The 27,372-nt window shown below is 47.1% G+C and overlaps 2 protein-coding genes across 8 annotated transcripts in view; both read right to left on the reverse strand.

Annotated features, from left to right (window-relative positions):
• Positions 1–18,326, reverse strand: part of ANTXR1 (ANTXR cell adhesion molecule 1) — a 77,997-nt gene extending 59,671 nt beyond the window's left edge. For 4 of the 7 annotated variants that reach the window (XM_069035592.1, XM_069035591.1, XM_069035594.1 and 1 more), the window contains exons 1-8: positions 16,933–17,433; positions 9,099–9,170; positions 8,368–8,439; positions 5,869–5,950; positions 5,104–5,137; positions 4,243–4,322; positions 2,502–2,570; positions 569–649 (exon numbers count right to left, since the gene is read on the reverse strand). In XM_069035592.1, coding sequence (XP_068891693.1) covers positions 569–649; positions 2,502–2,570; positions 4,243–4,322; positions 5,104–5,137; positions 5,869–5,950; positions 8,368–8,439; positions 9,099–9,170; positions 16,933–17,084 — 642 coding nt within the window. In that variant the 5' untranslated portion in view covers positions 17,085–17,433. Of the gene's footprint in view, positions 1–568; positions 650–2,501; positions 2,571–4,242; positions 4,323–5,103; positions 5,138–5,868; positions 5,951–8,367; positions 8,440–9,098; positions 9,171–16,932; positions 17,434–17,988; positions 18,047–18,204 lie in introns of those variants that run through there. The other 3 variants (XM_069035590.1, XM_069035588.1, XM_069035589.1) reach the window with 3 other exon arrangements.
• Positions 18,327–21,260: 2,934 nt separating this feature from the next.
• On the reverse strand, positions 21,261–24,290 carry LOC138121682 (gastrokine-1-like). Its single transcript, XM_069035432.1, has 6 exons — positions 24,279–24,290; positions 23,633–23,686; positions 23,347–23,487; positions 23,081–23,191; positions 22,583–22,718; positions 21,261–21,349 (listed from the first exon to the last, which is right to left on the reverse strand). Exons 1-6 carry the CDS (start codon positions 24,288–24,290, stop codon positions 21,261–21,263), a joined length of 543 nt encoding a protein of 180 aa, XP_068891533.1.
• Between the last annotated feature and the right edge of the window lie 3,082 nt (positions 24,291–27,372).

Consider the following 27,372-nt stretch of genomic DNA (forward strand, 5'->3'; position numbering starts at 1 on the left):
CACGCTCAGACAGCGCCAGGAAAACAAATAAGCCAGGGATTGTATTCCACATCCATGCAAGAGCACCAGGGAAAATTGAGCCTGTGCTGAGGGAATAGTTTTGCTTGGAATTGCATTGTCCAAATAGTGTGTAACCACTGTAAACAGAGAAATCTGAGCCCCCCAGCGAATCCCCCCTCCCCAGCTCCACGTTGTAGCTTTCATCTGGGTTTTATCCCCCAAGCAGCCTGCACCAAAATGAGAACACGCGGGGCCCCAGACGGATTTCCCATCCTTTGTAGCCACGGGAAGCAATCGAATCAGCCCAGCCACTGAAGTGGGCCAGCTCTTCTACGCTGCACCCAATCCCTGCAGGAAATTCCAGGAGCTGGGAATAGGGAAACCTAGGGACCTACTGATAAACTCAGCCTTGAAGTAGCATTTTAGTACAAACCAAGGCTGCTGCCTTTGGGCTAAAGGATTCAGTGATTTTTCAGCAGGTTCTTGTGAACACAGGAAAACCAAACCTTGAGCTGTGCAGGGTAACACCAACGTGCACAAGTGCAAACACCCGAATGAAAATACTCACAGAGTCTATGATCCCCTGCAGGGCTTCAAACCCATCGTTCACTGGGAAGACGTGATCTCTGCTGTCAGCAATCCGGGCCAGCTGATGCAGTGGGGAGAGGAAAAAAAACAGAAATGCAAAGAACGAGATCAGTCAGCCAGCAGGCAGCAAATTAAGACTTCTCCACATTAATTCACGTGCAAATAAAACCCTCAAATACTCAACTCCTCTCTCTGGATTGCCACTGTATTATGGTTTATTAAGCAGTAAAAAGTTCATCTTGTCAGCCTGATTGACTTTATAAAGCTCTGTATCAGGGATCAGAAAAGACTTGGAGACAAGACAGAACGTGGCTTTCTCTGGTCTAATGATCTCTAGGGCAAAGGTTGCACCCAAAAAAGGTTGGACCCTATAATCATGGAGGTCTTTTCCAACCTTAATTCTTCCATGATTCCTTGAAATTATATCCCACATGGAGATACAGGCCTGATTCACCTTTCCTGTCAGGACAGAGCTTTGTCTACTGGTCCCACGTTCAACCATCAGAGAGCCAAAAAGAAGGAAGCAGGGAGGTAACAGGAGATGTTTTGTGAGTGGAGGTTGGAAGGTCTCAGAGGAGCATTCAGAAAACTTCCTGAGGTGGTGGTGAGTTAAGGGGAGCCAGGACAGCACCTGCAAAGAGCTGCCTGCAGGTTCAGTTACCAAGAGCACACCAAGGGTTAAGGCAGAAATACAAGCCCAGCTCGGCAGTAATGAGCTCTCCATGCATCTGCTGGAGCAGGCTCAGTTTGAGTGCTGCAAGGCCAAGGCTCGTTCCAGGAAATCTCCCCTGGCAGAGGTACCCCCAGCCCAGCAGGTCTCTCTGGAGCTTCCTGGAGCTCTGCAGGCTGGAGGCAGCAGAGCAGCCTCACATTCCTCCCCAAACCCCATGGGCTGTCCCTGTCCAGCTCCTGTCACTCCAACTCCCAGCTCTCCAACCCCTGCCCTGCATCCAGAGCCATCCTGGGGCAGCTTTCCCCTGCTGCTCCAGGAAGGGCAGGAAAGCAGCTCATTGCTGGCTGTGAGCTGCAGAAGATGCTGTAAAAAGCTGGATGTTTACAGCTCCCTCACTTCATTCCTCATCCTCATCCATTCTGGGGCTTCAGGCACAGCCATCTAATGCCAATTAATTTTTTTTCACCATCTAAATGCCTTCAAGGAGCAGCTGCCTGAGGTCTGCTGCTTTAGGTCTGGTCCCTGTGCCATTTTTATTCCCTCTTTGCTTCTTCTATGACTTACTCTGGGTTATACCAGAGTCTGCATTTGATTCAAGGGAGATTTTTCTAAACCAAGTGTGGTTTGACTCCTTTTCTGAAAGCTGAAAACCTGGAAAAAGCCTTTCAGCCTCCTCTTCAGTGCAATGGGGCTGTGCAAGTGCTTCACTCATGTTAGAGAAATGTCACTGTGTGAAATATACTTCATGGACATACCAACATTCATATGATATAAATTTATAAGTCAGACAAAACACTGTGAAATACTCATCACTAATGAAGCTGTTTGTTTTTTACAGCACGGTTTTCCCCTGAAAGAAAAGCTGCACTGAAACTGAAATGTTATATGGCCATACTTCAGTTTTATGGGGAAAAACACCCCCACAATGTCTTCCTGCCTCCAGCTCAGGCCAGACAATTTGCTGTCCTTCCTGTCTTTTCCCCTGCTGTTCTCCAGCATTAGCAAGAGTAGCTGGGGCAGGCAGAGGGGCAGCTCTGCACATCTGGAGGTTCAGACAGAAAGGGACCGAAAGCCAACAAAGACCCAGACCCAGCCATGTCAGGAGGTCACTTCAGACAGGGAACAAAAGGAGAGGAAAACCCCTTGAGGAGCCTTGAGCAGGGGATTCAGGGGTGTGTGCCCCTGTCCCAGCTTTGCCAGGCACTCAGGGACCACTCAGGGACCACAAGGCCTCCCTCACCTGGGTCTCGTTGAAGTCTTTCACACCCACACAATACACGGTGGCTCCCAGGTCCCGCGAGCGATTCGCCTGGAACGGGGAGAGGAGGCAGGACAAGGTTACCAATGGGATGGGATGCAGCTTCCTGAAAGCTCTCAATCATAAATCTACTCTTTCTCTGTAAAATGAGCAGAGGGGGAGCTTATCAAAAGAGGACTTTATAAGCTTTCCTCCCTGATTCTGTAAAATCAGGTTTTATCTGCTGCTAGAGTTGCTGTTGTTTAGTAAAGCAACTCCCAAGGTATTTGGTGGATTTTTTTAACCTAATTACTTCCCATTTCTAGCTCCTCCAGCTTCCCAAAAAAGATGTCAGACAGGCTAAATCAATTTTCTTTTCATCATTTAGGGCACACAGTATAACAGTAACCTAAAACGTTTTCGTGTTTTCTGTTTCAGACAGGTGTGCCTGGCCTCGTGATATCCAGAGGTGAGAGACAGACCCCATTCCACCTGCCCTAAAACTGCATCACTCCCAGTGCTTACACAGCATCATGAAATGAAGGGAGAGCATCCCCAGGTTTGATTTTCCCAGGCCGTTTCACTGAAGTTGCATTTACCATTCCAAAGGCAACTGCTCCAAATGCCTAAGTGTGAATTCAGCCATTTAATTGTATTTCAGTGGAACAAGAACACCCAACCTGACTGAAATCTCCTTCCCAGAAGAGATGGTGGCAAGTCAGATTGTATGGGAAGACTGTAGCAATGCAAGTTGTTCACCAGCAAAGTGCTTTTTTTAGCAGAAAAGCATCATTCCAGTTTTACCCTGGGAGGCTTCAACTCGAACAACTGCAGCAACTCACAGTGTGAGTGCCGAGTTCAGGATCCCCTTCTACCAGCCCATAACTGCTCCTCCCCAAACCAAAACAAATATAACACTTCTGACCTTTCAACTTGTTCATTCACCTCTAAAAACAAACTTGTTTTTCTTGTGGATTTTTTATTTCAGAGGGGAAATAAAAAGAGACGAACCGTAAGGAGGGGAACTGGAGATTCAGGAGGTTTGCTGGACCAATATTGGTTTTACTCTACAAACCCATTCTTTTTGTTGTTATTGGATTTAATGCTGTGCTTTGGACAGACTGAGAGGAAAAATTCTGTCCATAGCAAATTCATGCAGAAATACCAACTTCCAAGTTTAGGTCATGCTGGTTTGTTTGACTGACAAGTGCAAATTGCTCATCTCTTCAGGGTGGACTGTCCAAAGGACAGCAACAGGAATGTTCTGCAGCAAAGCTGGCAGTGCTCACGCCACTGCTTAGCTGGCATTCTGCACAGCTCACTAATTTAATGGGGATGTTGAGAATATGTGCTCGAATCTTGGAGGTGTTTGTGGAAACGTCAGATTGGATCATCTGAAAGATCTTCTGATGTGACAGAAGCCATCCTCTTTCTGCAGTCATTACTTTTTGTGGGAGAAAAAAAGTGAAAGTGAGAATATTCAGCATTTCCCAGAGCAATCCAGTAAATACTGAAACTTTTCAGCTGTGAACAATTCCTTCTTCTGGTGTTTATTTTTAACTGGAAGTTTTAACCCCTCTCCCGCGAACTGGCTCAGCTGTGATGAGTCAGAGGCTGCTGCTGTCAATGGTTATCCTTCAGATTCATGTCTGCAGAGCACCAAAGTGGAGTTTTCTTTTGCATTCACAGCAGCAAGCCCAGACACTGCACTGTCTCCCTGACTACAAATGTGTAAGTCACTTACCTCCCTCTCCGAGTAGAAAAATAGATCTTCGTGGAGTTCTCCATCTGTCAATGCAATGATGACACTGGCAGTTCTGTAACCTGCACACACAAACCTCTTCAGTCCCTTGGCTTGGGTTGTGTTTGTTAAACCACCTCAGAACACACCCTGCCAGTAGCACACTTAAAGGGCATAACTTGGTGGTGTTTCAGACCAGTAAATGAGACTGCAGCCGTCAAAAACCCCATGCAATTTGTTCCTGGTTAGCTCCTGATTTTATGAATGCTGTCTGTCAATTCAAGAAATCCAGAGGGGTTTTTCCAGCTTGTGATAAAAAGCTCAACTGGGATTTAAACAGAGATGGTGGGAAAAGGGCCTAAAATCTTCAAGATTCCTTAGTAACACTTCAGGAACATCATTAAACTTTGCAGCCTTCCCTTCCTAACCAGAAAGTTTTCACATCAATGACAGGGAAGGAAAGGACAAACATTTTTCCAGTTGTCTGCACTTACTGCTGGTTTTAATAATTGCTGGTTAAAAAATCTTTTACCTAACAGCTTCTCCATGTACTTGTGCTTCAGAAGGAAGAAGAAATGGTTCCTCTCCAGCAAAAGTAAGGTACCAGACAGTTTTGGTGAGGGTGGGCACCTGCAGCCAGCCTGGCTTCTCAGTTTTGGCCTGAAACACTTTAATTCCAGCTCCTTAAATCTCCACTTGTTCTTTTTCCCTCTCAGGAATACTACCCTGACTAGCACCACATTCCTGCAAGAATAGAAGCCACCCCCACCCTTCCCACAGCAAAGCTACATTTCAAATCTGTTAAAGTTATCAGTCAAAAAGAAAGAGAAAAAAAACATTCAATGGATTGAGAAAGTCTCTCACCGTGAACATTTTCGTAGTAAATCTGTTCACTTGCCTGAAATTAAACCAGAATATTATTAGCAATAAATCAATAATGAGACCTTGTGAGCATCTACTCGTGCACCAGAACAGAAGGGAGAGCAGCAGTGAGGATGCCACACTGGCAGTTTACACACGAGCTCTGCTTTCAGACGTCTGATTCTCAGAGCAGGGCTCCTGCCCAGGGTTCTGACTGCACTCCTGCAAGGTCTTATCAGTCAAACCAACCCCAGTGCTGTCTCCCACTATTCTTCTCTCTGGAAATCCCATCCACTTCCATCCTCGAGAAACATCCTGGGCCCAACGCTAAATATTCCCCAGCACCTCCAGATCAACTACTCCAACTGCAAATAAACCAGCAGCTCTGTCAGCTGAGTCTCTGCTGTGTGTTCACATCTCAATGATGGGGCAGCACTTTGAATAGGCAGACAGTTCAAAATCCTCCCAAAAACCCACGTAGGACAGAGGTGAAAGGGAGTGCAGGAGCTCAGGTTTAGAAAAACTCATGAGCTTGTAAAACATGTAAAAAATACACCCAGAAGGAGAAGGTCAGGGCAGGCAATAACATCTGCATTTATTTGGCCACCCCAGGTGTGAGCTGTGGCCTCACCCCACTGTCACAGGACTGCAGGCCCAGGTAGGACTGACAGCTTCCCACCCAGCAGAGAGTTTTTAGCCAGCCCCCTGTGTTCTACAGCTCCTGAGGAGCAGCAGACACTGCTCAGGCACGGAGCCTGCACCAGTTACCCTCTCAAATCCTTCGTGCATGTACGTGTCCCCTCCTGGCAGCACCTTCTGCAGCTCCTCCAGGCCCTGGCGGATCTGCTCCCTGGAACGAAGGCAGGCACTCTGTTAGATCCAGGAGCAAAGCCACTGGGATATCCTGACAGCCAGGTGAAGGCAGAGCCAGACACAGAGGGGTGGGAGGAAGAGTTAACCCAGTGTTTACACGGGGTAGATACCTCTCCAAGGATGTGGAACAGAGTAGTTGTGCTCCCAGTGTTCCCACAGCCTGGGGAAGGCATCACAACAGCACCACCTCCAAGGTCAATAGCCACACATTTCACACATTTCTTCCTAAATAAATATTCCCTGGTCAAACCTCAGCAGCTGACATGCACCTGGCTCACTCTCCTCACACGTTTGCTGACTTGAGTATACGAACATAACCAAACAGCCACAAGAAATGTCACTCTCAGACCGTCCTGGCAACTCCAGTTTATGTGGATGCTGCATCTTCAGTTCCTGGTCAAACTGACTTGAAGACTGAAGCCTTTCCCAATGGCTTTTTGTGAGTCAGGGTATGTATTTTAATTCTTTTTAGGAGTGCCAGGCAGAGTGACAGCTCAGCTGCGGGCTCTGTGGGATGGATGGTCATTTGTTGTTCCACTGAGGGGCAGACACCAAACTCTGGAAGCCAAGCACAGGCCAGGAGTGTTTAATGCAAGATAAAACCCTGCAGTTTCCATGGGAAAGGGATGAAGTCACTGCAGGCAGGGCCATAAAGGCATGCCAGAAGCCAGCTTTGTCTCTGCATTTTTCAACCACTTCAGAAAGCCCAGTTTGTGCGATCCCATCCTCAGAGCTGACATTGTGAGGCTGATTGCAGCAGGGCATTGACGCTGCTCAGTCTGCACAGCAGTGACTCCTTGGGGAGCAAAGACTGGCTGCTTTTACCAAGAGATGAATTACCAAACTTTCAAGAACCCATTTTGTACCTGTGATATCCCAGACTAGTTAGACACTGTTACAAGGTTCCTCCTCTCAGGCACCCATGCACGTACCAAACCAAAGCTGGATATAAAATGGAGCATTTCCTGTGATCAAAACTATTTTTCAGAGGTAAACACTGAAATTTTAAAATACGCAGCAAAAGCCTCTAAAATCTGTCGGTCCAGTCCCCTTAGATGCACAGTTTTCCCAAAAGGAATGCTCAGCACCCTCAACCCTCACACTCAGATGCTGAAGCACCACAGAGAGGCAGGGGCAAGGCAGGGAAGGTTCTCTCACTGCTCCACTTTCCCAGGTGAGGGAGGCCAGTGTGAACTAAATCAGAGCACACCCCTTGTTTGTCAGTGCCCAGTAAAACCCAGCAGCTCTGCACTCAGCTGGCTCTGAGACTAATGCCATATCAATATCCTGCTCCCAGCCAACATTTCTGGGACAGCTGGGTAAATATGGAATACATTTCCACATGGGAAGCATTTCAGTCTCGCAGTTCAGAGCCTAAGCAGAAAGGAGATCTCTGCAATGGGGTTTGCTCATAGGGTGGGACACAGCAAGAGGCAGGGAACAGGTTTTCCTCTGGCACCCAGTTAAATAAATATGGCTCATTCTCTATATCCCTGTTGCTGCAGTAAGTGGCAGGAGATGCTGAGGCTGGCTGGGTTTAAGGACGTTTTCAAGGCTGGTGTGTGTGTGCAGTGCTCTGTAGGACAGCTGCCAGCTTCCTCCCCATGGCAGCTGCTCTGGTATGCGATTTCAGACATCCAATATGTAAAACACATGCTGACTTATACACCCTACACATGTGGTACATATATTTTTGCTCCACGTGGCAATGAAGTTAACAGAGGAAGCGAGAGCGATTTAAGGACCTCATCCAGCTCTCCTTGGAAGTCAGAATAAAAAAAAAAAAAAAAAAAAAAAAAATCCATCCCATAGATTTTACTGGGATTAACTTGGGGGTCTAGAAGGGGGTGGCAGGAACACGCTCCACAAACAAGGCAATCAAACTATTATTGCCAAAAAATTCACACCCTTGCACTCCATCCCAAACGCTGTTTGTCTGTGACATACCTTCAGCCCTTCAAGGAAATCACGTTCCCCTCTATCCCAGGAGTGTGGGTGTCACCTCTGACTTCCAAGCCTGCTTTAATGGGAAGGGAGCTTCACCTGTTTGTTTGCAGAAGAAGATCCCAGAGGATGTTTCACAGGCACTGAGTCTCTGATTCTCTGACAAAAGCCTGAATCTCTGGGGAGTGCAGACTCCCTCAACGAGGGAGCTAAAACCCTGACAGCTGACAAAAGGACATTTAGAAGCTGAAATTAAGAAGGCAACTTCTGCCCTGAGAGGCCTTAGTGCATTCCAGTGTGTGAGCATGGGCATGTGACTCTACCAATTAAATTGAGAGGCACAGAGGTGCCACAAGACCATTCCCAGTGGGCTGGAAATCACTGGGAAAGGAAGGTGAAGGAAGCTACAAGGACACAAAAGCTGCTGTTGACCTTTAAACCTCTTCTTACCTGTCTTCTGTTAACCTCATTAGAATTGTCCCTCTAGTTGAAAAAACAATGAAGGACATCCTCAGCTGAGGGCTGGAGGAGAGAAAAAACAGTGAATTAATTTGGTGGTGCAGAGCAGAGCTTGCTGTGTGTGTAACACAACCACACAGGACACTCTGCCATCCCAGGTACAACTCAACAGGATGGAAGACACGAGCAGGCAGGAAAATGTATTTTGCCCTGGGCCTTCTTAGTCGAGGGAAACCTTGGGGAATCCTTGTAAAAGACGTGAAGAACACTTGCATCACCACCTTGGGACTGCTAAAGCAAGAAAGGCTTAAAGACACCCTGGTGTCCCCACGGAGATGAGGGAAGGCTCGTTATGTTTGTCACAACTCATTCCATCCCCTATCCCGAGGGATTCTCATGCAGAGCCTGAAAGCTGCAGCCACAGGCTCTCCCTGCAGCCCCAAACGTCTGTACCTTGGGCAGCAGCTCAGAGACAGGAGGATCCCTCCTCCACAGAAACAAGGTTTGATCCATGGAAAGCAGGCAGGAATAAACGGAATTGCCTTATCTCCCCCCACTTCCCACAGAACAGAAACTTGGGGAAGAGCAGTCAATGGGAGATCTGAGAAAAGCACCAAGGGCCCTTTCTCCACCACAGCCCCCAGTGGGAAGTGGCACATGCTGAGACTGGGAGCCCCTGGCACCCCCTCAGATGCCACCCAGGGACCTGCAGCCCTCCTTACCTTATGAACTTGCGGGCCAAGTGTTCCACAAAATGATAGATCTCATTCCAGTGGTGCAGGACACTTCCCGATCTAGGGACACAAGGATTACAGGACACATTAGTTGACGTATCCCCAGCCATATGCTCTGTCACACATTGCTCAGTGAGGCATTTGCTTCTATTTTGTCCAACACTCACTGCCCATACTCTTCCTTTAAAGAGAGATCAAACTGTAATTGACATTTCCCACTTAACTTTAAAAAGCAAGAACAATTCCCACTCCATGCAAATGTTTGAGGCTACCCTTGGCAGTAGCTTATGGCAGCTAGGCTAGACCTTAACACAGCCTTAACCAAATAAACCTGATGTGAGAGAAGAGCTGTCTCTCTGCACAATGTTTCAGATTAATTCCACCCACTCACTTCCAAACCATTACACAGAGCTTTTAGCTCAAGTGTATTCTGAGAATTGCATGCAGTTGGAGGAACAGATTATTGAACTTCTCCAGTGCTTCCACTGTGCCAGAGACTATGAAAAGTAAAACACCTTAGTCCACATCTCAGCTGCTCTGGTTAATTCTTTCACACCTCAGTTAAAGACAAAACAAACTAATTTTGCTCCTCAGGAGAATAAACCATAGGCTATAATGGGATCGGATTATTCTTCCTTATGTTGTAAGAACGAGGAAAAAATTAGGTTAATCAGAATCTTTCAGCACAAAATGCCCCTTCTGGCATAAACACTTCTATGAACACTGGAATATTAATATTGGAAAAAATTTCCTTCCTAGAGTTGGAAAATAAATGTGTCATCACTTATTTAATTCATTGAGTACAATTAGAAATATTTATTGGGGAAATAACCATTCCAGCTTTAACAGAAACTTCATTGATCTGCAGCCTGAGGAAGAAAAGATGAACATTTGAAATGGTTTTTCACTTCACAGGAAGAAAAGGCATCTGAGCTGTTCTGTTCTACCTCAGCTCTGGCAATGCCAGTGCAGGTTCCCCCAGCCTGGGGCAGCCACCCCAGTCTGGCTGCTCAGGGCCCTGCTGCCTTTGCAGAAGCATGAGAAGTGCACAGAGTTCATTGTGTGGGTCACAGACACTTCCTGCCCCCTTTCCCCACACCTGCTTTGCATTCACAGCCATTCAGGAAGAGCCTTGGCCTTTCCCTCCTGCTCCATGATTCCTGGAGCTGTTCTTTCTCTGTATGACCCCAATCTGTCCATGCACTGAGGACCTTTGCTCACGTACAAAAGCGTGCAAAAACGGTGACCCTGCCAGCTCCTGCTGCACAAAGATCCCAAAAGCATCAGTTTGGGGATGGCCTTACAGACACCCTGCTCGGGGTGGGACAGATGGCAGAGCAGGCGTGATCATAAGCAAGTGCTCCTAGTGCTGAATTATTTCTTGGCTCTTTTTTGTCAGATCAGGACATGACACCGTGGCTTGTTCTCCACACAAACGTGTGCCAAAGAGGGCTAAGGGAGCACCAATAGCAAAGGTCTTGACAAACCAGTTAAACCACAGACAGTGGGAAAACTGGCGTCATAAGAGATGAGGGGTGAGGTACAACAGGACTTGCTCTCAGACAGGAAACTGAGCTCCTGCCCCATCCAAACTGTAAATTGATAGAACAGAGACACACAAAGCTCAGCCCCAGGTGCAAATTCCCCTTGGATGTATGGGATAACTCTGAGACCTTGGACACCATAGGCACATCCAGTCCCAGCAATGCCAAATAGCCCAAATAATTTCCTAGAACTGGCCTGGAAAATCAGTATTGATCATCTTTATGTGAGGCATAAAAGAAACACTTGACTTTATAGCAAGGGTCGCATCAGTCTCCAGGAGACATGGAAAGCCAAGGCTTTGATAATCATAAACCAATTAGTCCTTGCTTCAATTAAACAAATGTCACTTTAGACCATACATCCACCTCCCAGAAAACACACCTCAGTGAAGTTTCCCACGCCTCCTGACCCTTCTGGTAGCAGACACGTGGAGCTGGGACCAGCAGCCCCTGCCCAACCTCCTCCCAGCCATCAGGTAAAGTGACCACACCACTCTCCAGGTTAAGGGAAAACTCTGGCAGCAGGACACTGCCCTGGAAGCCCCCTTAGCCTTGGGTTGTTTCTGCCCCCCTGAGCAAAAGCTGATCATCCCCTCAAGTGACTCTTGCAGCTGGGAGGGACACCCAGCCACATCAGGTGTGCAGGTTGTCACACCGAGCCCTGACACTTCCCGTGGCTCTGGAGTCCTGCATTTCTGCAAAGAGTGTTTGCCAGAATAAAGCTCAAAACCCAGTGGCTCAGTTCCCACCAGAGATGTGCCAGTCAATGAGTCCACAGCACATCCTGGGAAGCGTTTGCTTTTCCAGCTCTCGTTCTGCTGGTCTGAGGTGGCTTGGGCAGTTTCTACAGGTGAGCAGTGCTTTTTAGTTCTTCACACAGATACAAATTCAGCTGCTGCTGCACCTCCTCCCCTTCACCATCCTCACTGTGCTGTCTCACCAGCAGTCCCATCTTCCTGCCCTCTGGAACACCACCAATTACAGCTCTTTTTCCATGAGATATTCCCAGGTATCCATTAACACACCTCTGCTTCAGGAGCAGCAGAACTTAAATGCCTATTTTAATGAAACTTCTTACTGCTGCTACAATCATAAAACCAAACCCACTCTATCCATAAAGGGAGGATGATTTCTGCTCAGTTCCCAAGGCCCTGGAGTGGGATCATTGGAATAGTCTGCCGTCCAGTTTTTCCCCACCTCTACCAGAGCGAGCTGTAACAGCTCTAACAAAATGAGTGTTCACCCTTTTGCTGACCACACATCATTCCTTCCTGCACAGCAATTCCCACCTGAGCCAGACAGCTCCGTCTGCCTGGAGTTCATTTCTCCCTCTGGTGTCAGGGGCCAGAAATGCCCAGGTCTGCACTTGAAAAAAGCACTCCTTGTACATAAAATGCATTTTCTGAAACACACTTCAGACTTCTTACATTCTTCACTTGGCATAAAATGGACAAACCCAATACCACCAACCTTTCTGCAGCCAGTGCAACGTTTATAAAACCAGCATTAGCTCATGGTGCCCACCTCCTCGAGCTGCATCATTCCACAGCCACACTGAAAGACTTCCCTTGTACAGTGAGGCAGGCCAAGAACTCTGAGTAGGACAAGCATTTCTAGAGTCTAACTGTAAGATAAGAAAAGCCAATTTTCAAATAGTTCTCTCTTCATATTCCCAAAAGAAACAAGAAGATCAGCGAGCCAGTGCTTTGCAGCTGAATGGTTGATGCTATAAACTTGCAAATTAAGAAAAGGCTCATCGTGAGGATGCCAAAATCTCTTCTGGAGAGGGCCCAATAAATGGAAATTAAGCCTAAGTAAACTGTTCTCTTTAACAAGAGAGTGATCCATTCTGTGGTCAGCTCCACTGGCATTCTGCACATCCAAAGGGAATGCAAGTGTAGCGAGAGACACTGCAGTGGCTCCAGCCACGCTCTGGCCAAGCCCTGCCTTCAGCAGGTGCCTTCCCCCTTCTCACTGGGACAAGATGCTCCAGAACCCAAAGCTGCAGCAACTCAAATCTCCCTAGACTTGGTCTTTTTTGCACGTTTTAGACTCCACTTTTCCATTTCTGCTGTTGGACTTTCTCAGAATACCTGGGGGTTTATTCAGTTCGCAAACTAGGAGAGTCACAGAACCAAGGCCACACTCTTACACTGAGGCCTCACGTGTGTTATGTGCTCTGCAGCTGACCAAAGGACATAAAGACACTTGGTTCAGAGGCTGATATCGATCGAAAAATCTCCTTAAGCTTTCATGGCTTTGGACTAACTCCAGGAAGTCTCATGGCTCTCAGAGATGACATTTAGCTCAGAAGTTGTGCAGCATCTCTTTATTGTGCTCTTCAAAAATAACACAAATGAGCCAAAAAGTGTCCTTTGTCTTTCCAAATACTTCAGGAGCAATTCTGAAAGCCCTCCATAGCACAGAGATGTCTGAGAGATGATGCAATTTTTTGAGGAAACGCTGTTATCGCGTGCCACACTTCACAGGAGACAGCTCACCGTGGACACTGCCAAACACTGGAGGTCACAGGGTCCACAGAGGCTCAGTTCAGGGCAGGACAAGCCTCTAAGCCCAGTCTCAGTCCAAGAACATCCTTCTCCTCCTGGCTGGTAGGGGGTATGCAACAAACCAACTAATAAACAAGTAGCCATGGACTTCATTTACATCAGTCAGCAGATAAGGCACAGAGTGCTGCAGGCACGCACTCAATCCTGGCTGGCAGGAAGTTCCTGCCCATTCCTTTTACCAAGGAATGGTTATCTAAGATGCATCACTGGGTAAAAAACACATCCACAGGTCTTGACTGGCAAGGATTTCACACATGAGCTCAGCTTGCTGCAATTGCCTGCCCTTGGCAGACTTGGGAGTTAATTACGTTCCTTCAGGCAACAAGCAAAAAGACACAAAAATGCACAAATTTCTCCACCCTGCCTTGCTGGCATCCCTCAGCCCTCATGCTAACACAGAGGAAAGCCATCCCTCCACACCTTGCAAGCCCCTGCCATCCCAACAAAATGCACACCTTGCTCTGGATGCAGGCCTGTGATCCTGGAAAGAAACCCAGGAAATCACTCGCTAGGTCAAAGAAGAGCAGAGATGGTTTTGAATCTCTTTCTGCAGCCACTGTCACCATTCCCTACTTCAGGCCTGTGTTTGTTCCTCTGAGAGCAGCTGGAGCATTCTGCAGCTCTGTGAGTGCTGTGGGGAGCTCTGCTCCGGGGCTCACTTCCCCAGGGAAAGGAGCAGATCCTGAGGCTCAGGCTCCCTGCCTGGGGTCTGCCTGTTTCCATCCCATCGGGGCCCTGTGTCTTCCACACTCTGAGTGCAAATCTGGACTTGGAATCCTGCTTAAGTGGCAGTAACTACAGCTACTCAAGCTACTCTCAAAGGAACAAACATCAGCCTCTCCAGAGCAGGAGCTTCACTTCAGTGCAACTGGTTAAAAACAGATCCACTACCTGGCTGGATGAGGAAGGGATCACAGGAAACAGCTTGGATTCCTTGCTTCATTTTGCCAAGGACCTCTCAGAGCCAAGATTTCTTTCACACACGTACAGTTCCTTGTGTGTTTTCTGCACGTGGGCAAGAACCCCCCAATATCTGCCCTCCACAGGAATGATCCCCGTGACACACACAGGCTGCAGCAGAAGGCTGCTGAGAAGACTCAGGTGTTACTCCTGCAGAATTCCTTCAGAACCCAAACAGCAAAGGGCACACAACGGTACCTGAAACAGCAAATAGCTACTCTAAAGAGCAAGTAGCTACTCCAAACATCAAATAGCTACTCTAAATAACACACAGCTTGAGACTAAATTGAGAAAATAGACGCAGTTTGAGATTTTGCAATCCAAGGACAAGAGCCATGGTCTGTGGAAGGTTCCCTGTCCATGACACGAGGTGGAACTGGATGATCTGTAAAGACCTTTCCAACTCAAACCATTCTATGGTTCCATGGAAGTGTTAAAGGCTATGGGATAACCAACTCCACCACAGTAAATCTCTCCTCAGAGGTTAAACAACCAGGCCCAATGGTGTATTGTACTCAGGAACAGCTGAAAAACCACAACACTCCTCCAAATTCCACTGGAGACCAAGGAAATTTTTACATCAGATCCTGTTCATTTCTGCAGCAGAAAAATCCCAGAAACAGAAATTCTGCAACTGTCAAAGCAGGATTTTTGTTGGATACCTTGATACATACACTGGGGCCAGCCTGCCTGCTTTAAAGTTTGTGCCAAGGCTTGTGTTTCCACCCAAATCCATAATCCCGTGAGCGAGGCTCAGAAGTCATGGATTTTAGTGAGGGAACAGCACAGAATTTGAATTAAGGGTCTGCCAAAGTTACACTAACACAGCACATCCATGAGATTTGAGAAAACCTTCAATCCTGCTTCAGCTTCCAGGGAAATGCAGTTGACAAAAGCTCTCTGCAGTAAAAATCATGCTCTGGGTTTGTTTAGGTTTGGGATTTTTCCATTTGTAGCAATAGAGTTATTCCAACTAATAACTGAAGAGCAGCAAAATGAATAAGCCAGGTAGATCTTTCCAGTGAATAAAATAAATAAATCTTTCCCCCTAGAGCATCAGGACAACTGGCACACTGAAGCAGCCACTGTCTCAGTCTTAGATTTTTACCCAGTATTTTGTAATAAAGGGTTATGTAATTCCAAGTCATTTATACTAATGGAATGTGGGAGCTACTGCAAAACACTCAAGAGGATCAGTCAGAAACTTCGTCTGTGAGCGCTTTTGGCAACTTGCAAATACTTTCCTGTCTGTGAAATTTATGGTTATTAATGTCAGTGCCATGGCTCTGGCAGGCATAATCTCCAGTATTTCCAAGCCTTTGGTTCCAAATAGCTATTCTTGATCAAGAAAATCAGGACAATCATTTCAGCTAGTATTTTTTAAGTTTGGGGTTTTTTTTTAATTGTTGTATTGCTTTAGTATGAAGCTTTCCAAAGCTCAGCACAAAATGATTCCACATTGCTCCATCCACATCTGAAAAAAGCAGCACTCTGACAGTGCCAAGGAGATGACAGTGTCACAATTAGCGATGAAAAAGCGGGGTGGGAAGTTACCTTCAGTACAAACAGCTAAACAGTAAATATGCATTTGATTAACAGAGGAAACAAAGAAAGTGTGACTCAGCGACAGAAAATAAAGCTCTCTTTAAATGAGGCACTCTAGCTATTCTCCATCCCAGCAGCTGAATCCAGCCCCTTCCGAAGGGAGCAGCCCCGCTCCGGGCTGGGCTTTACCTGCAATCGCTGCTCTGGGCGGAGGGGCCCGGGGGGCAGAGGGGGTTCGGGGGGCAGAGGGGGCTGAGGGCATGGCCCAGGGGGCAGAGGGGGTTCAGGGGGCAGAGGGCATGGCCCGGGGGGCAGAGGGGGTTCGGGGGGCGAGGGCATGGCCCAGGGGGCAGAGGGGGTTCGGGGGGCAGAGGGGGTTCGGGGGGCAGAGGGGGTTTGGGCATGGCCCGGGGGGCAGCGGGGGCCCGGGGGGCAGAGGGGGTTCGGGGGGCAGAGGGGGCTGAGGGCATGGCCCGGGGGGCAGAAGGGGTTCGGGGGCCAGAGGGGGTTCGGGGGCCAGAGGGCATGGCCCGGGGGGGCAGAGGGGGTTTGGGCATGGCCTGGGGGAGCAGAGGGGGTTCGGGGGGCAGAGGGCATGGCCCGGGGGGGCAGAGGGGGTTTGGGCATGGCCCGGGGGGGCAGAGGGGGTTCGGGGGGCAGAGGGCATGGCCCAGGGGGCAGAGGGGGTTTGGCCATGGCCCGGGGGGCAGAAGGGGTTCGGGGGGCAGCGGGCATGGCCCGGGGGGCAGCGGGGGCCCGGGCACGGCTCCAGGCTGGCGAGCGCTTCCTGCACGTTCTCAGCTCTGGAACCGGTGCTGCAGGAATAACCCCGCACGCCCCGCTGTCCTGAGAGCCTGGAGCTCCGGTGAACCGGAGCGGACCCGGTGCTGCCCCGCTCCCAGGCGCTGTTTGAAGAAACTCGAGTGCGCACTCGAGTTCGAGTACACACAAAGCTCCCGCGTCGGGAAAATGTATAAGGATGTGATTTACGGAGCACAACGGGGTTTAGGCACTGGACCTATCGAAGAAGTTACCACAACAATAACAAAGCAAGCAGTCGGGAGTTTCAGAGGTCCCTCGGGGACGCAGTGACTTCTACAAAACCAAAATCCAAATAAAACCTCCTCGATATCAGCATGTGCCGTTCCGGTTCCTGCCTAGTGAAAGAACCCTGTGAAAAAGAACAAAGTAGGACTGACTTACTTGTCCAGAATGAAATACAAATCAAATCCTCCGTAGCAGGCAGGACCACCATTCTCTCTCTTTCCGCCGTGTCCATCACAGGTGAGTGTAAAAATTGCTAGGAAGACACATTTGAAGCCAAATCTCAAGATGCTTTGCTTTGCAATGGCCATTATATCCAGAGAGGAGGAGAAAAAGAAATCTCTTCTTCCAAGGCTCCTTTATTTCACAGGTTTCTCCACAAAAGCCATTCAATGACCTTTAAATGTATATATGTATGTTGTATTCCTCAAAACTCCACTTGCAACAGTTGTCCACAGGAATTGCAAGACTTTCCCCCTTGTTTCCCTTGCACTTCTGTTTCTTGGTTTCAGATTTCAAGATGCACAATACTGTATTTCACTTTTTTTTTTTTAAAGGGACTTGACCCTCAGTCTCCCTTGCAGCTCTCGGAACGCAGCACCATTGTTTGGCAAGAGCAGGAGCAGCCTCCTCACAAATCTTGCTTTGTCACAGACTTCAGAAAATACAGGGAGGGTTTGTGGCTTTCCCCCCCCCCTTAATTATTATTGTTATTATTAAAGATGGCAAGCTCCACTTTTCCTTAGCAAAAGAAGCTCAGAGAATGCCATCTCGTGGCCAAAGCTCGGGCCGAGCAGAGTCTGGTTTTCAGCATATTTGTGCACTGAGCACGTTAACACCCCACAGCAGCTGCAGGTACCAGGACAGAGGCCGAGTGCTCACAGCAGGCACCCAGCTCCGTGCAGGAAATCACAGCCTGGCCTGGGTTGGGAGGGACCTAAAGCTCATCCCAGCCCACCCCTGCCATGGCAGGGACACCTCCCACTGCCCCAGGCTGCTCCAAGCCCCATCCAACCTGGCCTTGGGCACTGCCAGGGATCCAGGGGCAGCCACAGCTACTCTGGGAATTCCATCCCAGCCCCTCCCCACCTTCACAGGGAGGAATTCCTTCCCACTACCCCATCTAACCCTGCCTTCTCCCAGCTTAAGGCTATTCACCCTTGTCCTGTCCCTACATCTTTGTTTCCCACGTAAGCACCCCCTGATTTTAAAGACCTTTAAAAACCCAGGACAGCTTCACAAGAGTGAAAAGCCATGGCAGGTGTCATGCCTTGCATTTTCTCAGTCCTGAGGAATACTCAGCAGTGCCTGTGCTTATGAAGCAGTCTGCCCCAACTCACCATCCTCACCAAACTCATTTCAACCTCTAAAGCCTAAACTCTTCCTCCTCCAAGAAAACTCAACGGAAAATGTAAATTAATCTACGCTCACCTCTCCTACCTCCTTCCACAAGCATACCACAGGATCTAAAACCAGAGCAGGACAGCTCAAAAGGAACCCCTGTACCAGTAAAAGCTAAGCTGGAGGTCCTGGGGGTAGGAGCTCCCAAACTTCCCTCGCAGACCCTCAGGCCACACCAGCAAACCCATCCGCCTAAGTGCCAGCACCTGGTGAGTGGAGCAGCTTCAGTGGGGGATTCAGGGGGTGCAATGCACCTGGGTCAGGCTTTCCAGCTGCCCTGCACTGCTTAAAGCATTGAATTTGCCTTTAAAACATCCTTCTCGAAAGCAAACACTCTGAAGGAAGACCAGAGAAAGCAGCAGGGTGGGGTGCAAGGGAAAGCGACACACTGTGATAATGGCCTGTGACAGAAGTGAAAATGTCTGAGTGACACACGAGTCAGCCACCTTGGTGCACTGATCATCCAAACTTTGGGAGTGTTCTCCCTCCCACACCTGGCCATGCTCAGCAGTGCCCCGGCTCCATCACCCCCGGTGTGGGTAACAGAGATGTGGGCAGATGGCACCTCCTCAGTCCTGCTGTCAAATCCTGGTCAAAGCAGCAGCTCTGGTCCCTTGGAGATCCCTTGGAAGCAAAGCTTGTACAGGGCTAGACAGGGGCAGAAACAGATGTTTTATGGGTAGCTGTGAAAAAGATGGAGCAGTCACCTGCTGGTCTGCAGATCCAGGGGATCTGGGTGCTCAAACCCTCCCAGGGGAGGCTGCTGGAGATGACAAAGTGCAGAGCTGTAGCTCCTGTGGCCAGCAAGGGTGCGAGGTGAGCGAGTAAGGTTTGGGGATTTTAAAGTTTTATACAGCTATTCTGGGCCAAATCAGTTTGTAGTTCCAAAGTGGAGTTACCCAAATCCCGGGGCTGAGCATGGAGAGTTTTGTGTGTGTATTTGAACGTTGTGCTGCCCTAAGGAGGGGATGAGACCGGTCTGTGGATACTCTCTCTTTTTTTTTTTTTTTTTTTTTTTGTGTGTGTGTGTGTGTGTGTATTTTAAAAGAAAATGAGCTCAGTGAAGGATGTAAAACACAGAAGGGTAGAAGAAAAGCTTCCCCTTTAGGGACTGATGTGCTGGTTTGAAGAAATTTTGGAAAAGTACTAAAGCCACCTTCAGCTCTGAGGTACAGCTAAGACTCCTGGCCACAGCCAGATATGTCTTGTTGTCATCAGCTTGGGATCTCTGTCTGCCTAGAGGTTAAAAGCAGACTGATAATCTCCTCCATTTGTTTCTCACTGGCCCTGAGATGAGCAAATACTTCAAGTTAAAAAAAAACCCAAACAAAACAAAGAAAAAGCTGTACCTCAGGAAAATAACTTTGGCATGGAGTTAGCAGAGGGAAAGAAGAGGGAATGAAGGAGGAGATCAGATTCTTTGTGTAGCTGTGGGTTCAGACTGACAGAAGGCCCAGGAAAGCTCAGGGAAAAGCCAAGGAATGAAGCAGCAGATGAAGCTGGGAGCACCCTGAGATGGAGGGAGCTGCTGACAAAGTGGAACACCGAGCTTTATCCTGCAGTTCTGAATTTCTTGAGGACTGATCCTCTTCATATGCCTGCCTTACGAGTGTGTATTTTTGTTTATGAATGGTAAGAGCAGCATCAACACTCAAGCTCATGTGGGACAGAGGAGGGGCATTGGAATTTGTCTGCCCTCCCCCCCCAAAATGCCAGAAACGAAAATGTTGTGAAGACTGTAGGTTGTGTGTGAGACCTACCAGTGCTTGGGAAGACTGAGTGCATTCTAGTCTTTGTGTGAGAGACAATAACGAGGTGTTTTAATTGCACACAGCTGTGCAAAGGGTAATTAAGCCCCAGCTGGTGCCCTGGGGTTTGGGAGCACCTTTGGATGGTTCTGGGGCTGGTTCCCTTTGGCTCCCAAAGGTCTGGCCACCTACATGGTGGGTAACGGCTTTTGTCAAGATCTAAAAATCAAGTTCCCTGTTTTTCAGGGGGCATCAGGAAGCTGTTTCAGCACTGTGTGGAAGCTCCCTACACCACCCAGTGTTATTCTCACAATTAAATTATCGCTGCACAGAAATTCCTGCCCCGTGTAGACACGTCCTTAGTCACTGGCTGTATCTCTGAGTGCTGTAATTCAGCACAGCTGTGCTGGTCCTGGCACCACGACATCTCCTGCTGCTGTGGGATAGCGGCCTCCTCTGGATGGGAGTTGGGTGACTTTTCCAACTCAGTTGTGCAACTCGAGGCTGACACTCAGTGGCCAAGAGGATTCTTTACTTCCCTGGACTGCTCTAATTTTTCAAGGGATCAAGAGCTCCCTTGTCTCTTGCTTTTATCTGACTTTTCCCTCTGTGATTTTATTTGCCTCTGCTGTAACATATAAGTCTGCAATGCATAATTTTTTTGGTGATTCAAGTTTGTTCCACCAGCTTTTTTAACAGGGGCTGCTAACTCTGTGCACAGATGGAACTCTTCCCTGCAGAGTGTTAAACTAAGCACACAAATGAAAATATATTACTTGTAATATAGTAAATAAAATAGAAGAAAATATCACAGGGAATAGTGCCAGCATAGTCTAAGAAGGTGTCCTGGTTTCAGAAATCAGCCTGACTGGGAATGAGTGGCAAAAGCACCCCACTGTGCCTGGCCAGGAGGCTCCATTCATCCTTGGCATGGGCTACCTCAGATTATTTCAAGCACCCAAAGTGGTACCAGTGGGTTTTGATATGGCTGCCTAGGAGATGGAGGAAAGGGCTTGCCCAGATCTCTGGGTGTGCATTGTGAATTGAGAGCTGGCAATGAAAAGAGCATTTGAAGGGCTCAAATGGGGCAAAATATTTTTGTGGAGGTATTATTAGATGAAAAAGGGTAGAGTAATGACAAACAAGGAGTTAATCCATGATAAAGGAATTTAATTGATAGCTCTGCTCACCAATTGATCTATTTCAGTACTCAATCCTCATGAAGGAACCTCTTGAAAGAGGAGATGCCAGGGAATAACTCCATCAGGGCTGGCTTTGGACAGCAGCTGCAAAGCTGCAGCTGGAGCATCCACACAAGGTTCAAGAAAGGTATGATTTTCACACATGGTTATTGTTCTGGCAGTATGTGAGGGCCAGGTATTGGAGAACATCAAGTTTGATGCATGACCCGAGATTGAATTGTGGTCCTTTAAAAACAAGAAAAGAAAAACAATTACCGTGAGACATAGACTAAGATGCTGTTAAGTGCTCTGTGCATTCACTGACAGCCCTTAATACCTGGCACATTGCAATCCCTTTTCAATCCCATTGAGCCCTCCCAGGTGACAGAGTCAATGCTTAAAGCAAAGCAAGCAGTGAGGAGGTGCATTCCTGCTATGCCAGAATGCACCATCCTGAGCCTGAGCTGTAAAACATCTTTCCGTGAAAGGGCTGGAGACAATGAGCTGGCAGGAAGGCTCAAAATAGTTCCATGGTGCTTCAGTATTAATTCCTCTGAGCAAAACTTAGTTTCCTTGGATATATGTAAAACAAATATATTTTTTTCCCATCGGTACAAGAAATTGTGTTGGAAGTGATCAAATTACAATTAAGGCACCCACAGCAACTCAGCTGATTTATGCCCATCTCCATAGCAATGGCTGCCTTCTACAGGAGGGTGCTGGTGCTGCTCAGAGCCAGCCAGGTTCTGAAGGATTGCTGCACTCGGAATGTTTGAGCTGTACGAGGGACAGATTCCCTTGGAGAGGCCAAAGAGCACCAGCTGTGTGGCTCAGCAAGGAATGCCCACAAAGACACGCTCTTGAAACCCCTTTGGGATTTCCCGTGCAGAAATCGGGGCTCTATGGCACTCGCTCCTGGGAATCCCGATGGCTGGGCATTACACGGTGAGGCTGCTGGCAGTTCACGGGCCCAGGCATATGGGCTGTGACGTTCTGGAAGAATCCTACCAAGTGCAGGTCATTAAAGCCCTGGGGAATGCGACCGTTGGCCCTGAGAGAAACCTCGAGGGATCGAAGCCGCTTGGCTTAGCGTTGTGAAGCAGCGGGGTTTGGTGGCTGCCTGGATCCCACTCGTCAGCAAGCTCTGAGCTGAAGGACAGCAGTTCTTAGGGCAACTCTTTTTCTCTGCCTGGGCAATACAAGGAGCTCAATGTGGGCCAAAACTCTGGGTCCAAATTTAAACCTCCTCAAGGTTCCCGGAAAGGACCTGTAAGAGCTTGTTTTGGGTCAGATATGGCAGCTGTGACACCACCCGGTTGCAGTCCTGATCTGCGGAGATGCCGAACCCTTTGAGCAACTGCTGCAGCCCTTGGTTTCTTTCCCACTCAAGGTGCAAGAACAGCAATTGTGCCTTGGTCATTCCCTAAGGGAAACAAATGCCAGGTCACTTGGAGACACAATTCCCATGCTTGCACTCACCGTGAACTTCGTAAGCCGTGTAGGTGGTGAGTCCGATGCACATAGAGAAGGTGTCTGGTCCATATGATTCAAGGTCACGAATAATTTTCTTGACAAGGGTGAATGTGATCTCCTTTATAGGGGATCTCTGATGATTCTGGTTTTAAACATCACATAACAGCATTCAGCAAGATCAGTGCCCCAATCCCTTTAATTCCAGGCATACTCCTAATTTTAGTTGTTATAAAGGTTTTAAGAGTAACCTAAGTGAGCTACAACATTGGCAAAACATGTAAACCCTCCACTGGAAGCATCTGACTGAGGGTATTCCAATTTTTCAAATGTTTAAAGTTACAGTGTTGTAAAATGTCATTGAAATAGATAAAAAATATCTAATTAAAGGTGTGATGAACCTGGTCTTTAAAGTACCTGTTTGTTTTGAAAATAGCAAGGTCTTGCATATCTGTTTACTTTGCCTTAATTATAACTTTCCAAGTAACTGCTCCTTTTCAATCTTACCCTGATGTGTGCAGCCAGCTGGGGAAGTGCATCAAAGCTGGGCATCTCTGTTCTGTTCATTATGGAAATGTAGCATGCTTTCTCTGGCAACACTTTGGTTGCCATAAAGCCCTGTAAAAGAAAGTTACTGACCACTTGGAATTTATTCTTTCAGTCATTAATACTGGAATTATGTACATATCAAAAAAAGTAATAAACCAGTTTTTACTGAATGTGTGAGCAGTCTCCTCATCCAGGCTCTGAACAAGCCTGCTCCTTGCACTCACCGTGTCGTAGTTCCAGATGGTTTTCCAGGACCCATGGGTGGTCTTTTGCTCAATACTTGCCACAAGCCATTTCCTATTGATGGTCATAATTTGGTAGCCTCCACCAATGGAGATTTTCTTGCTTATGTCTGTCTGTTGATGCTAGAAAAACAAATGAAAGAACACTTAGGCTTTCAAGTGCTTATCTCCCCAAGGCTTTAGGAAAATGAAAGGTTCAAGGAGATCTCATGAAGTGGGGAACATAGAAAGAGCAGCCATTCATGTGGAAATTGGTCACTGTACTCACGTAATCAGCAAGGGCTGGAGTCAGGACAAGTCCAAGAAGGACCGCAGTCAAAATCTGCAATGAAAATCAAATACAAAAGTGTAATTGCAGCTCTGGCTGACAAATCTGGTCATGAGAATCCTCCTTCCCTTTTCCTAATGTGATGTTTAAGGGTCCTCCTTTCATCCTGGCATTGCAACAGTGCCCTAAAAGGGAGTCACCCTTGCTTTACCCCAGGGTGCTGCAAAGGGGACACATTTCCCACTTGCTCTTTCAAGAGCTGAATCTGCAGTTGTTTCTCAGACCTGTGCAGGCACACACAGGTATTTTACAAGAGTGAGGAGAAAGCTTTTCCATTTCTTGTGCTCTGGCATTACAGGGAAGGGGTTGATCCACTAGTGCAGTGCTCCAGTTGTGCAAAAGCATTGACAATGATGGGCATGGATTAGGCTTCCTGCTTTCTGAATGGTGTACAGGCAAGCTGTGAAAAGATCCTTACCTCCTCAGCTCCTTTGGGGAACAGGGGCTGAGCTGCTCATTCTGGAGGAGCAAAATGTCCCCAGAGAAAGCCTTTGTGCTCTAGAGAGGCAGAAGCACTTCTGAGGGATAAAGGAATGGGTTTGGATCAAAGTTTCAGTTTATAAGGAAGAAAAGCATGCATACTTACAGGGAGATTCATCCTGACTGCAGAGCTGACGCTCCTGCAGGTAGAAAGAGCAATGTGAACCTCCCACCTTTTATATGTTTTCAGAATTAGGTGTGGAAGGGCTGAATGTTGCAATAAAATTATTTTGCCATTTGTATTCCTGCTGCATGTCACTGAAAATTATTTCCTGTTGTAACTACTTGATAAATATGGGGATTGTACTTCTGCAAATTTTGACCTGCTGGAGTCTGATGATTATGAGATAGGAATCCAATTGTAGGCAAAAAATAAATAGGTTTTATAGCGTTTTTCTGATATGTACTGATTACTTTTGAAAATTCTCATGAAATTTAAGACCAGATATAGCCTAGAGAAATAAAAATAGAAAAACCCTAAAGATCTTGCATTCAACAAAATAATGAAAAGCCTTTTTACCTTCCAAAATGCACTGTATGTTCCCTGTAACCATAGCACCCACCAAAAGTGGCCCAAATAGAACATGGCCACTGAAAACTGTTTTTCAAGAAATAGGCATTTCAAGCTGAAATATCCCACATATGTGCAGGTTTGTAGTGGTCTCGTGATTTTTAGGTGACAACAATATTTTTCTTCAGCTTGTGTCAGCTTGTTTTCTGTGGTGATGTAAATACTTATTGACAGTGGCAGTCATTCAGTTGCGGAGGTTTTTGAATATATATTAGTTTCAAGTTTCATTCTGTGAGCAGCTCCAGTCTGTGGCAGGATATCACTGTAATGATTCCAAAATTTCTTCTCAACTGCAATCCAGCCCATTATTGTAAAAAGGTGGTTTTTAAATATATATAGGCAAAAAAACTTGTAACCAGTTCTGCTTTTGCAGTATTAAATAAAATTCTGGTCCTGGTTTCACTGAGGCAACTCTGAAGTCCAAAGGGACATTTTTATATGTACTGCTACACCAAAGGAGGGGTCACATTCCTGGTTCTTTAGGAGCAGCAGAGATTGTGTGGATTTCTGTGAGAAAACACAGGGTTTCTGCATGGGCTCTGGGGTGAATCACTCTCTCCCCCAGCCCTGTCTGGCACTGCTGGAGAGAGGAACCATCCAAGAAGTGGATTACCAAAGATAAACAATTTAAAAAAAAAGGCTTTATACAAAGCAAATAATCATTGGCAAAGAAAATACCAGTCCTTTCAATGATATTGTTCAGGTAAATGTGTCATGGAAGTTGACAGGGGACTTTGGTAAAAGGTAAATTGCCTCCTCCAGCAATGTCTCATGTATGATCTGTTCTCCTGCTTAAGCACAACCCCGGTGCCAGAGTGGTGTGAACTGTCACTGTGGTGCTCCTTGGAGTTTTTCTCGATGTTCCAATTTTTGGAAAAGATTAAAGGAGGTAAGGATTTAGCTTCCTGGATTCCCAGCAGTGTTTCACTCAATAAAGCATTACCTCTAGTAGCCATGTTTTGGGGAATTATTGCTCTTGGAGACCAGATTAAAGGGGAGATAATTTCTGGCCTCAGGGAGGAGGCTGGGAAGCCCTTAGTGCTGTTGTGTCAGACTTACATTCAGGCTTTATCCCGAGCTGGTGTTCATGACCTACCCGGAGCTCTTAGTGGGACTTGTGGGAGTGACACTGATTGTATCAGGATCGTTGGTTGCTGGGCCAAGGCAGGGAACAAGGGATAATCACTTTCCCCTGACAGCCTTGGAACATTATCTACCTGTATCATAGCCTGAGTGGAACGGTGCCATTGTTACCAACTGGGATACGGCCAGGGCGGAAATCTCCTGGGGACTAAGGACAATCATCTCTTGACTCTACAACCAGCAGTGCTAAGTGAGGCCTTTGAGCTCTCCTGGACTGCAGTGGGCTCCACAAGCATTTCCCTTGGAGTGGGATGTCTCCTGGAGCTTGCAAACCCTCAGGTTTGCAATAGTCAAAAGACCGTCTCTGAAGACTGGGCTGATATCCCCCACTCCTCGAAGCTCAACCCTCACCCGTTGAGAAATGCAAAGGCATTTGACCTGTTTCAGTGAACTCAAGGGAAATTTTTAACAGGTACTTTTGCACACATAAGTAAAGATATAGACAGCTCTGGACCTCTGTGTGTACATGAGGAGTGATTAGGGTATGAATGTTGCTATCTTGAATCTATATTTTAGTCTTTGTTGTAACTGTAGTAAACCCTATTGAATCACCTTGTAAATGAGTCAATGATTAAATACTCTTAAACCCTTTGCACCCTCACCCTTTGTACCCCTGGACTCTGTGTATGCCATTCTAAAGTGATTTTAATTTGATTTTCCACTGCAGGTTTCATCCCTGCAGTAAGCAATAGACTAAACCTTGCCATTGAACTCTGTTAACCTGTACTTTCAAAAATTCATGTTAAAACCTTCTTTTACCAATACCTTTCATGGTGATTCTTTAAGTGACTGAAACCACTCATTCACAACACCCTGTTAGCAAGAGCTGGAGCCAGGAAACCACCGAGAAGCAATCACAATCTGAAAGGAGCATTTGAAATTCACAACGTTTTAACATTGTGACTGCTTATCTTCCATCAAGTTATTTTCTGTCTTAAAATAATTCTAACTTCCAGTTTACTTTGTGTACAGGCTCAGCACTTTCTGCAGTGGGATGCAGCTGAAGAGGATTTAAATGTGCAGGAGAATTATTTGTTATGATGATAAATTCATTTGTGATAACTATTGTGAAAAATTATTATCTTGGATGCATTTCCATGAACATAGAATTGGTCCAAACTTTCATTTTAAAGGATTTTGATGAAAAAGATCGGAGTGCACCTGAGTCTCTCATGTCTCACGGTTCTCCTACGCTCTCAGCAAACAGCTGAGCCCTAACTTTATGTGACTTGCTGAGACTGCTGATTTGCCTCTGAGTCGTGAAGGAGAGAATATTGTCCTGTGGATGCCTCACGTGTGTGTGCCGCCCCTGGAACAGAGCACTTCTCTCTTTCACGTTTGAGTAGGCATGTGGAGTTCCATCCCTGCCAAAAGGGAGATTTCACCCCTGCAGTCCCCACCCCTTTGGCATTTTCATTCTGTGAGCCCTACAGAAATCACTAAGAGTTCACTCAGTGCCAGGAAAAGCTCAAAACCGTTTAAAAGC

The sequence above is a fragment of the Aphelocoma coerulescens genome, chromosome 22 (assembly GCF_041296385.1).
Source record: "Aphelocoma coerulescens isolate FSJ_1873_10779 chromosome 22, UR_Acoe_1.0, whole genome shotgun sequence".
NCBI lineage: Eukaryota > Metazoa > Chordata > Aves > Passeriformes > Corvidae > Aphelocoma > Aphelocoma coerulescens.